General features: G+C 44.3%; 1 protein-coding gene across 1 annotated transcript; it reads right to left on the bottom strand.

Moving 5' to 3' along the window:
* Positions 1–416: 416 nt before the first annotated feature.
* Positions 417–9,755, bottom strand: lrrc4bb (leucine rich repeat containing 4Bb). The gene is made up of 3 exons (XM_084341673.1): positions 9,080–9,755; positions 3,970–4,556; positions 417–3,863 (listed from the first exon to the last, which is right to left on the bottom strand). Exons 2-3 carry the CDS (start codon positions 4,210–4,212, stop codon positions 1,872–1,874), a joined length of 2,235 nt encoding a protein of 744 aa, XP_084197799.1. The 5' UTR covers positions 4,213–4,556; positions 9,080–9,755; the 3' UTR covers positions 417–1,871.
* Between the last annotated feature and the right edge of the window lie 2,480 nt (positions 9,756–12,235).

Here is a 12,235-nt window from a genome sequence, read left to right on the forward strand (position 1 = left end):
CTGGTTCGCATGTCCAGTTTGTGCTCAATTGCAACAAACATTTTAGGTTCTTGCTTGATGAATGTTAGCAATTTATTCAATATATGTCTCTATTTGGTTCTTCTTCCCATTTTCAAACTGGCGTGAAAGAATGGGAGAAGCATAGTGGGGGCTATTTTCGGTCTAAAGTGCCTTTGTTAAAGAATAAGATCATCTTGTTCTGTTAAAAACACTCATTTCGCAAAAAGCAGTAGAACATCTATAGGAGAGTGACTAACAGCCTGTCTGAGCGTGTTAATAGAGCAGATGGCACCTATCATTAACAGGATGACTAATGGCTAAACCACAAACCATACATTCAACCCCGGTTTAGCGCAGAGGCCTGCATAACGTCTCACTCTTTGCTTATGTGGTTGCCATATTGACCAGCCACAACCCAATATATGATTGATTTATTTCACACGTAATGATACATGGCTAGACAACTGTACACATTATATCAAACTAACAAAAATAAAGAAATACATAGTTGAAACGCAAGAAGCGTAAATGGCATTTAACATATGAAAGTTACACTGTAAAAATGTGGATCTTACAATTGTCATACAACCAGACATTATTATTATTAATATACTGTACATTTCCATTCATTCCAATCATCCTAAGATGGATGTTTAATCCCTTCTTGAATGCTGTTGCAGTTAGATGTCTAATCATCCTTACGACAGCATTTTATGGCATGATTATGGTAACCATGAGCACGGAGGTCATATCAAATTCCTGTCTAAAAGCAAATATCTGGCTACTGATCTGATTCAAATAACACATTGTCAACACTTTATTTTACCCATACAGGTCTTTGCATCGGATCACCTTTCCGTGTTTGTGGAACATTGTTTTACCATTATTTGATGCTGGCATTTAAGTATCAGAATTGTCGATTCAAATACCAAGTCGCTGGCTTTTACAAAATACATAATACACTCTCAGAACACAAAAAGTTTGTCATGATTATTACTGAAGCAACAGAAATAAAGTTTGTCAAACAGAGATCTGCATTTACTGTTCTACAACCTAAATGGACTTTATGTCACAAAGCCAATTCAAAGATTCACAATGAGTGTTGCAATTGAGCCCTTATGTTTCTGAGAAGTAGCCAAACTTAAAACATGTATCATAACCAACCTCCACGATCACCGCCCCTGATTATTCACAAAGAAACAAACTATACCAGCTTATACATCCACCCCAAAATATCTCTGCATCGGAGTCTGCAATGATACATATTTAAATGAAAATATATTTATATAATTTGTGGATTTTTCACAGTAGTTTGTACTGCACTGTACCTTTTTGTCCATCTATTTATGCCTACATAATTGTCACCTTGAGGGAGTCTGTCGAGTCACTCGAGAGAGAGTGTGGCTTGTGTTTTGTGTGGAAGAAAAATGTCTCTTGGATTTTTGTTCTGTAATATCTCCGATCTTCAGTGTGGTGAGAGCTATGCATGTCTTTCATCTCTGCTGGCCAACAACGATTTGGGGACTGATTACTCTGAAAGGCTAGTTTTTCCCTATGAGAACACAGCTTGTAGAAACTGCAAAAAACATTTGCTTTGGCACAGATTTACATTGTAGCAATGTCCATTCCTTGATCTCCATGGCCATGATCGTTACTACAAACACAAGTGGCCCATTGTGGTAATCCTTGGCTCAGTACACTGTCACGGATAAGTCTATGTGTTTGTGTATTGCCGTGTCAGTCTATCCTCTCTCCTGGTGTAATGTCAATGCACTCTAGTGTCTAATCATTCCGCGCATAAACCCAACATCAATCCCCTCTCTGTCTCCGACTCGTGCTCACTCTCCCTCTATACTCTCGCTTTTTGTTTTTTAGATCTGAGTCTCTTGGACGTTTTCCTTCGAGCTCCCCTTGAAGAGAAGGGGCTCCATTTGGGGATTCTGGTTTTGGCCCATGAAACCCTTGATCGATCCATGTAAGCCCATGGTAGGCATGGGGAGGGACATCGGCAGTGGTGGGGACATACTGGGGTTGGTGTTGGTGCCGTTGCCTGATGAGGAGAGCAAATTAGATGTAGAGATGGGGACAGAGGTACAGGAGATGGGGATATCCATGCCTTGGTTCTTGTTATTGAGCATCCCTCCTGGTCCCATTCCCTCGGGGCCAATACTAAGACCCATCACATTGTTGTTGAAATGATGGGTCTTGTAGTAATGGTTGAGAGTATCTGTACGCCCAATGTTGGGAAGGTTGACTATTTCCGGGTGATGTATCCTTAGGGTTCCTTCTCCGCCAGTGCCAGAATTCATCGTCGAACCCCCTGAGATGCCGCTCCCGGCCCCGGCTCCGATCTCATCTTCCACATTGACAATTTCGATGGCTCTGGCAGGGCCGTGGTGCTTGTGTAGCTGGTGCTGCTTCCGGAGCTTGTAGAAGACCACCAGCATTACAGCTGCCATAAAAGTAATGGCCACGAAGCAACCAATGATGATTTTAGTTGTTTTCATTACATCATCCAGGCCTGGAATGTTAGTTACATCCATTATGGACACAGTCACTGCGTTTTCAGTAGCTCTGTTGGCTCGTGGAGACAGTGAGGAAAGAGAGGAGAGAGAAGGCGATATAGTGATGCCAGGTCGGCCCTCCAACACCCCTCTTTGGACAGTAGGATTAGGAAAATCTATGAAGGTCTCGTTAATGTACTGTCTCGCTGAGTTCTCCTCATCTCCTCTTACTGTCTCCACTGTTTCCACAGTGACAGTGGTGAAATAGCTGTAGCTGTTGCTGGGGTCTGAAGCAGACACATTGAGCACGGCCGTTGCAGTTGTGTTTCCAGCAGAGTTGGTTACCATGCAAGTGTACTGCCCAGTGTCTTGCACGGTCACATTAGTGAAGTTCAGCGTTCCGTCGTGAAGCACTGAGATCCTAACTCGATATGATCCGTGGGTCATCAGTGTGCCGTTTGGAGTGAACCAATTCACAGAGGTCATGGAGGTTCCAGTGCGACATTTCAGCTCAGCAGCCATGCCCTCAGTGACGTTGAGGTCAGTGGGTGGCTCAACAATCACTGGGGCATAGCAGGTAAAGTGGCTCTGGTCCAGTTCCCCGATGTACTTTCCCTTCAGACCCGGGGGCGCATGGCAGCGAGCGCAACATGTGGTGTTGCTGGGGACTGTTTCTTTCAGCCACCAGCTGAGCCACAGAACATCACAGTTGCACACCCAAGGGTTGTGGTTGAGATGTACCCTCTCTAACTGGTGCAAAGGGGTGAAGAGGTCATGGGGCAGAGAATGCAGGGAATTGTGGGAAAGGTTGAGCTCCTCCAAGTTTTTGAGGTCATCAAAGGCGTTGCGTTCGATAACTGACACTCTGGAGTGCATGAGCCACAGCTTGCGAAGCGACACCAGGCCCTGGAAAGATCCTGGCCTAACTATCCCCAGCTGGTTCCCTGACAACTCCAACTCCTCTAGTCGTACCAGGGGGGTGAGGTTAGGGATGTCCTTCAAGCCGCACATGCCAAGATTCAAGAAACGCAAGTTGACCAGACCTTCGAAAGCAGCCTCTGAGATGAAATCCAGCTTCCTGAGTTCCCCTAGATCGAGACGGCGTAAAGAGGGAACCCGGTGAAAGGCAAATGCCGGCAGTGTCTCGATGGGGTTGTTTCGTAGCCATAGTTCCCTTAGCTTGCTGAGGTACTCAAAGGCTTGTGACGGCACCACTGTGAGACGGTTGTCGAAAAGCTCCAGTGTGTTGAGGTTAGGAAGGCCATTGAAAGCTCCCACCTCAATTTGCCGGATGTGGTTCTTGGAGAGCTGGAGGATTTCCAAATGCCGCAGGTGCTTAAAAGTGTCAGACTTGATCACCTGGTGTGGAAACAAAAACATGGAGGCATGTTGTAGCAACATCAGAATTACTGCTTTCAAAATATATGAATTCAGTGCATGTGTCGGTCTGTTTGTAGATATTTACCTGAATTGTGTTCTCTTGTAGATTGAGGTATCTTGTGTTCTCTGAAATACTCTCTGGGACTTGATCTAAGCTCTTCCTTGTACAGATGACGCGACTCGCCTGATTGGAGCAGGTACAGAGGCTGGGGCAGGGGGGCGCTGCCTCTGTCAGCTGAGGTCCATGGTTGTGAAACCACAACAAGAGCTGGACCAACCAGAGGAGGGGGGAAGGGGTACAGGGGCTGGTCACCATGACAAGACGCATGGCAACTGAGTCATGACCCACCCCTATTGCTATGATGTTGATAAGTCACCTCCAAACAAGGGGATCTAAGTGCTTATCTTGATGTTCATACTGATTGCTCTTATTCTGTTTTTTCTCTTTCGAGCACTTTAAAAATTGAGGGGATAAAGTGTGATGTTGTGTTAAAGGCTCTATTTATCATTGATAGGTTCTTATTTTACTTTGCTCATGCTTCTTTGACTATCAAACACCTTACTCTGTCATTTTAGGGAACCGTGTAATCTTTGTTCCCATGACAATTATTAGAATATCAAGTTTGGGGGAGGATTTGCTCTTGAAAGTGTTGTCTCTGTCGAGGCTTCTCACTGTAGAGGGAAGAGAGAAAAGCAGAGAGAGAGAGAGGAAGGAGGTCAAGTAAGTGCACAGTGCAGTAGCTTTAAGATATTAGCCTAGCACATATTCATGCATGTTTTCCAAGGACTGAATGGTTTAAATCTCAAACTATTACAGTGTCCCATCCCCACAGTCGATGACAAGCTTGGTCAGGCTTTTTTTTCTAAGGAGGTGGCTCTCGAATTGTGGCCTGTAGTCTAACTGGTGAGTCAGCTGCCATTTTCTTCATAGGTTGAACTTAACATGTGGGTCATGGTCTGAAATGGCCACAAAACTCTAAAACCTCAAGCTGGGTCGCAAGGGCTGCAGCAGAGCCATTAGGACGACAGTGTCATCATCCACTTTATGATACTGGTATGCTTCTGGTCACACAGTCTACGTACTGGCTGAAGTGGAATATCACTTTTAAAGGAATGCAAGGTTGTTCCTCGTCTCCTTTATCGCCACAACACAGACTAAATTTATCCTGGCACCTAGTGTAATGGATTGGTAGATTGAGATGTAACTGGTGTACTTGAGGCAATTTTTTGTCTTTATTGGGGTGTTTGTTTTGTGTTGTCCACGGTTGTGTCTCGTGGGCTCAGTTGGGTTGTCTGTGTTTGTGGACTTGGCCCTTTTTGAACTGTTTTCAGTTTAGAAACAGCATGGACAGTGAATAAGTCAGGTATTATAACTAATCGACCGTTCTGTTGTCTTGTCAAAAATTTAGCTAAAAAAAAAAGAATACAATGTTTTGTTGAACGCAATTACAACTACCGCCGGGACTCATAGAGACCTCAGGTTAATGCAGAGATTCATGCAATCCATCATGAAGCAGCAGCAGTAATTTAGCAATTAAGATATGAAGGAATGATTATTGACTCCTGAAATTTTACTGCAATGCACATGCTGTGCACAATAAGCAACGCACAACCAGACAAGATCCCCAACCATTAGAGTTAATGAGCCAAATATGGAAATGCCAACAAGCACAAAAAAAAAAGAGATGCTGCAAAACACTTTTCTGTCTTTTGTGATGGATAAATGTGTGATTGTGTGTCTTTGGTCAAGAGAGCGTCACAATCTTCTTAAAGCAGGAATGGCTGCAAGCATCGGCACTAAATTTAGAAAAGGCTGGGCTGCTTCTCCTACAATGATCAGACCAAATAGAAAGTGTTCATTGTTTTCTCGAGCACGTTATGTACGACACTATCTCTCTAGCAGTCACAAGCCTTGGTTGTCTGTTGAAAACAAATGAGATCTTTATTTGTCACATTAGTGACCGCAGTGTTATCACTGCTGACATTCATTATAAGATCACTTTTGGAAACATGTTTCTAATGTGTGTATTGTCTAATAAATAGGTTATTTTTGAAAAGGCTCCATGGCAGTCCTTAGCATCTCCTCTCCTATGCAGCGACGATGCATGCGCTCCTAGAAACACGGTTGCTGTGGCAACCTGCTCACTCACCATCTTGTGTTTTTACTGTCCAGTGCCCTATTCCACATTACTGTGTTTAGCTGAGCTTGATGAGCATTTGCTGTTCAAATCCTTTCAGCAGCACCGTTAAGGCCTAAATCCACTTATATTTGACTTAAAGCTCAGTGTTTTTGGTGTTAAATCAGCTATAAAATCAACCGTCTTTGCCTCAGTCGATGCCTTCATGTACTAAATGTTGAAAAACTAGTTTTGTATATTAAAATATACATTCAGGGAAGCCTGAGAAAGCACATAGTTGAACCTTGGCCTTCAACATCTCGACAGAGGGAACACGTTTGCCACGAATCTTCGCATCTACAAGGTCTGAGGATTAGGTCAACACCAGTCTATATTAAAAACATAGCTCTGAGAACTCTTAAAGCGGCTATTAAGAACGCTCATAAGGGAGTGCAATGCTAAAAATAGACGTTTTCAGATGCACATCCCACAGATTCTCTCTCTCTCTAAAACACACACACACAAACACAGATGATCACACATCCATACCCACAACCGTCCCATATGTAACTGCCTCGGGGGGAATCACAACACGTTCATCTCTAATAAGAGGACGTTGATAACTTAAATGTTGCAGCGCTCGTCATTATGCTGGTTTTCACACTGAGGAGTCTCTGTCTCATCCACATCCAGCAGGTGATTATGCATTTCAGTAATGTGACTGAGGTGAGAAATTTCAATGTATGTCCCAGACGTCAGAGCTGTATCTGATCCAGGACGGTGGTTTGATAGTTATGATTAGCAAAACAGAAAGTGATTCATGGAAGCATCAAAACGTATCGTCAACATACAGCAGGTCAAATAACTGATGTCTGAAACCAGAATTTGTGTTTCACACACTGGAACTTGTATTTGAGGTACTGTTAAAGGTGCACTACGTAGTTTTGGAGACATTTTAATCAGAAGAGAAAGATCTGCATTTCCTAAACAAACAGAATAAACAAACTCTTTTTCTTTTCATGACTGAATAAACTGAATGAACAAACTGACCTTAAAGGACAACACAGTTTAATACTGTTTTACTTTGTTTATATGTGGCGGACCCTGCCACCTTTCTAGCTTCAAACAGTGTTCTGGGACCTTATTTTCCTCTGAGAACAGCTTGTTAATCAGTTATGGAAACAATAAATATTTCTGAGTTTGTATTATTACCTCATTAATATTGTAAATAATACAATTCTGAGTTTGAATCTGTTCTCCATAACGACATAGTGCCCCTTTAAGGTGGTGCTTTGTCTTTTTTTCCCTCAGGATGGAGTTGTCTTGACAACATTAGCTATGCCACTCCATAATTTCTCCCGCCACTGCTACAATTCCTGAAATTGTACTAATGTAGAGGTAATGGATACGTCTATTGTCCAAGAATGTAAATTTATGGAAAATGAGCAAAAATGCATTCTGATGCTCATCTAAAAAAAAATGGCAAAAATGCAAATCATCACAGCAAAAGACGCATTTTCAGACCAAATGGAAGCTGTCAGCAGTAAACTGATTGGTGCATTTTCCTCTCAAAATAACACTTAGCTTATCATCTTTGCATTAAGTGGCAAAAGTCACTAAAGACAATCTATATAAAGGGTCGAATTGTATTAAGGGAGAGACCTTGAATCTGCGAGCAGGACGCCTGTTGCCTTGACCTCCCTTCTTCAACTTCTCCACCAGCATCCACCGATGATGCTCTTTTTTTCCCCTTCTTCTTTTTTTTTCCAGAACATTACACCTTGCCAACTCCTCCATCAGTGGCCTTGTGCACAACGTGTTTTCTTAAGCTTGTATTTGTCTCCCCCCACACACACACACACACAATTTCCCTCACAGGTCATTTTCTCCATCTTGATCTTCGCCGTTTTTCCATGTCAAGAGCAGATTGCAACCATGTAGATATCGATTGTTCGATCAGGCCTGAGAAAGCGCTCAGTCGTGAAAAGACAAATTAGCTGCAAGCTGCTGACCAATTGCTACAAACTAATCACATCATCGTAAGCGCCTTGATTGTATCAATGCCCCCCCCCTCCCCGTGCCTCTCCACGACGGAGTCATTAAGGTTTATGAAGGGGCAAAAATCGTGTTGTTTTTGTGGGGATGTTTCCTGTGTGTGTGCCCACACAAGGCCCAATTAGACCTCATGTATTTACAGATGGTCTCGATGAGCACAAAGCGACACAGGTGCAGCAGGGCCAACATCATCTGCTGTAACTATGACAACACTAGATTGATTCAGGACGTGGGAATCAGGGGCAGGATGGGGCGCATTTCACCACAAGCAGCGCTTTTTTTTGGTGCCTTTTTTTACGCAGAGAGATAACACACCAAACATATCCCCCCCCCCCCCCCAACTTTCAACTGATGGTGATCACATTGAACTGTTTCTCTCATAAACAGAAAAGAAAAAAAAAAAAAAAAAGAGCCACAACCTGACTGCTCCTCTCCTGCAGTCTGAGCGTCTAATCTGCAACCTCTCCTCATCATATAGCCTCCAGCATAATATCTCCTACAATTCAACAGAATGGCCTTATTCATCTATGCAGCTGCGCTCACTACGGCGCACCTTCTTCGGGGGAGCGCAATTGAAATTCTGAATAGGCCTAATTCTGCACATGCTGCATTACAAAATGGCTTGCATCCCATTCTCTCTCCCTCTCTTCGAGGGGTAACGACAACACGACTGCACCCAAATATAATCCATACACAAGACGGGCTCGGGGATGTTTCTGGAGAAATTGTTGGGGGGAAAAATGTGCGGACGTGTGAGACGCACAGGGCTTACATAAGGAGCCGTGTTATTTGACTGTAACACGGCTTCATTCCGCTGACATCGACGCTCACTGAGTCTTTTTTTTTTTCTTAATTATTCCTTTGAATCGCCGGGCATCTGTGCATCGTTTGCACGTTTTTATGATTCAATCCGGATCGTCCGGCGAGTGATTTTAGCATCAATGCAGATTAGGTAACAAAATGCAATAATTACGCCGGCCATTTCAGCCCCCTTCTACCTGTACATGCCCAATATACACGTACCTTAATGTTCCGGCGGCTGCGGCGTCAGGACGGTCGATGTTTTCTCTCCCCTCGTCCCCTTTCTCCCGATCGTCCAGTTTTTCCAGCCTCGCTATCTACCTCTCCTTTTTTTTTCTTCCTCTTCCCTAAATTGATTCGCTTGTTTCCACGGCTGAGAGCTGGCTCTTGTTCTCGTAGGCTATTCCGCAGCGCCAACGCAACGCGGGGGGCTACAGCGATGGCAGGTTAAAGATGAACACAATCCACACACACATATACACGCTCACACACACACACGCACGCACACACGGAGGGGTGAAAAGAAAAGAAAAAAAAACACACACAAAAACAAAGAGATCAGATTAAGGGCTCGTTGGAGAAGAGGATGTTAGTATTATCACATTTAGGAACGAGGTCTGGGACGAGTGCATCCATGCGCCTTATCATCCTTGGAGAGGAACGCAGGCAGCAAACGCGACGGCGCCCGGTGGGCAGAGCATTTTGCGTCCAGCATAAGCGGCTCTTTACGCACATTCCGTATGTTTCGGTCTGAATCCCACTAAGGCGGCGGTAGAGGAATAGACGGAGAGGAAGGAGCAGCAGCCACTTATGGACGGATGTACCTGCGCTCTTTAGATGATTTAAGCGTTTAATCTCTCCATCTAAAGGCTGAATGCTGTGAGATTCATGGCAGTCTGGTTTGTTTTAGTCTGCAGGTTTGGGCTCATATCCCCAGCGCAGCAGCATAAGCCCCGTGCATGTAATGAGTGTGTGGTCATATTCATTAATATGACTCAGCAGCACTGAATGATCAGCAGAATAAATTGAGTCAGTGTGTTTTCTGCCATTTTCATCCCATTTCTGTGAGATTTTCAGGCAGTTCTTGCCCAGTTTGCCCTGTGAATCACCATGTCACACATACCTGTTTACTGCTGTTGCTGCAGTAAAGAAACATTTGTGCTCCACTGAGCCTAAAAGAGTTGTGTAGGCCTACTAATGTCCATATCCATAATGAATGTGCGGCGCTAGCACATGCATTTTAGTAATGGCCCGCTCAGATTAAATCTAGCTAACTAATGGGGTCTGTTTTCTGCAGTCTTTGCATATGAGTAAAGCAGCTGTCTGTGGTGGATTTAAAGGCGCAGTATGTAAGATTTTTAATTGAAGACGTTCAGTAATTAAAGGTGCGACGTGTGAGAACTGGCCATCTGTTGAATTCAGTTGTTTACCTTGCTAGAACGGGCGCTTTGGACTGGGACGGGCCGGGGCTAGCTGTTTAGCAGCTCACTGGCTAAATAATACATAGACGTCATTACGTCAAAATTGTCATTCCTTCAACATTATGTTGATAATTTGAATAAAGTTTTGAAAGTTTTCAACCAAAATTCTTACATGTTGCCCCTTTACTAAATATATCAACAGAATGCAAAGTAATAACAGTTTTGACGCTATGCACTGCAGAGATATCTACTAGAGTTAGCATGCTAACCAACTAGCCCTGGCCCGTCTCCATCAAAAAACTCCGGTGCTAGCATTGTAAACACCAACATTCCCCTGGTGCTCTGAGCTCCCACCAGCTGCACAATTAACTGAGCTAACTAGCTAACAGTAGCTACAGTTAGCAGTAACTCTGGTGATGTTCAACAAGATGACAATCCCTACATATTGCCCCTTTGAAGCTGTGCATAAGGAAGCCACCACTGTGATTATTTGCTCTCAGTAATAATTAAATAAATTTATCAACATAATGCGAAGTAATAGCTGAACAGTTTTGACATTATGACGTGTTTGTATTGTGTTGCAGTTAGCATGCAAACCAGCTAGCCCTGGCCCGTCTCAGTCTCCTGTGCTGGCAGTGTAAACAGCAAACCCCCCCCCTGGTGCTCCGAGCTCCCAGTCTGGACTGCAAGCTGCACTGCTAACTGAGTTAACTAGCCAACAGCAGCGCACAGTTAGCAGCAGTTAGTGGTTATTCTAGTGATATTCAACAAGACACCTGTCCTTACATATTGCACCTTCAAAGCTGTGCATAAGGATGCCCCCGCTGTGATTATTTGCTATCAGACTCAGAGAGCTAACTAGCTAATTGTAGCTACAGTTAGCAGCAGTTATCGGTAATGATATGGTAATGATATGCTGCCCCCTATTTGTTGTGAGTGCGAATTCGACAAGACGCCAATCCTTACACATTGCACCTTTAAAGCTGTGCATAAGAAAGCCACGGCTCTCATTACTTGCATCAGACTTGGAGAGCAAACACTCTGCAGCCCGGTGAGGTCTCACATTATAAAACCAAAATATAAACCCTGAAAATGTGCATATGAAGTAAGAGTTTAGCAGTCTGCTGCTGGTGCATGCTTTAATTAGTAAATTGCAAAGACTGTCAGCAAGTTATTAGCCAATAAAGATGCTTGAGCCGGTGAAGACACGTCAGTCTTTCTCTCTAAGTGGCCTCCCCGTATTGATCTTTGTCATGCGTGTGTCCACATGTGTCGAGCGCTTTAGCTCCTATCATCATTATCCCCCCTTTGCAAGGTGGATAGCATCTATTTCAGTTTGTGCAGGAGAAGAGGAGCACCCTCTGTAGCCTCTATCCACAACCAAAGAGCAGTGTGTGTCGGGGGAAAATAAATCTCAGTGCATCTTTGCTCTGTCTCAGCTCACACTAAAGGTCAAAGGACAGAGAAGGCCAGTTATGCTTCAGAAAGACCCCCAAGATATATACACTCTCTCCCCCCCTCTCCATCTCCATCTCTCTCCCTCCCTCGCTCCTCCCTCCCTCCCCTCCTCCCTCTCTGTGAATGCCGTAGTGAGCATTGTTCACGACCACTAGCTTTTGCTGAAAGCCGCACAGCAATGAGGTCTCTGTGCCTTTTGCCTCTCTCTTCCTCTCCCCTCCCCCTCCTCTGCCTCTCTCTCCCACCCATCTACCTCTCTCTCCTTCCCTCTCTTTCTCCCTCTATCTCGCTCCCTCTATTAAATTTCCAGTCACACAGTGGTGCAGAGGATATTCCTCCTTTCCCTCTTTCCCCTTCTTCCCTCATTCCCTATCACTCATGCTGAAATCTTAGCCCACATCCAGCCTCTCTCGGCCCGACCCTGGCTGCCTTTCAGAGCCGTCGTCTCCTCTCTCCGTGCATCTTTTTGCCTTCCAACCCCCGCGCCATTTAAAAAATG

Source organism: Pagrus pagrus (genome assembly GCF_965226575.1).
Source record: "Pagrus pagrus genome assembly, chromosome: 21".
Taxonomy (NCBI): domain Eukaryota; kingdom Metazoa; phylum Chordata; class Actinopteri; order Spariformes; family Sparidae; genus Pagrus; species Pagrus pagrus.

Coding starts and splice junctions, on each gene's coding strand:
- lrrc4bb (XM_084341673.1), bottom strand. CDS start 4,212: ATGCGTCTTGTCATGGTGACCAGCCCCTGTACCCCTTCCCCCCTCCTC. Junction 3,864..3,969: donor TACAAGAGAACACAATTCAG/GTAAATATCTAC, acceptor TTTCCACACCAG/GTGATCAAGTCTGACACTTT.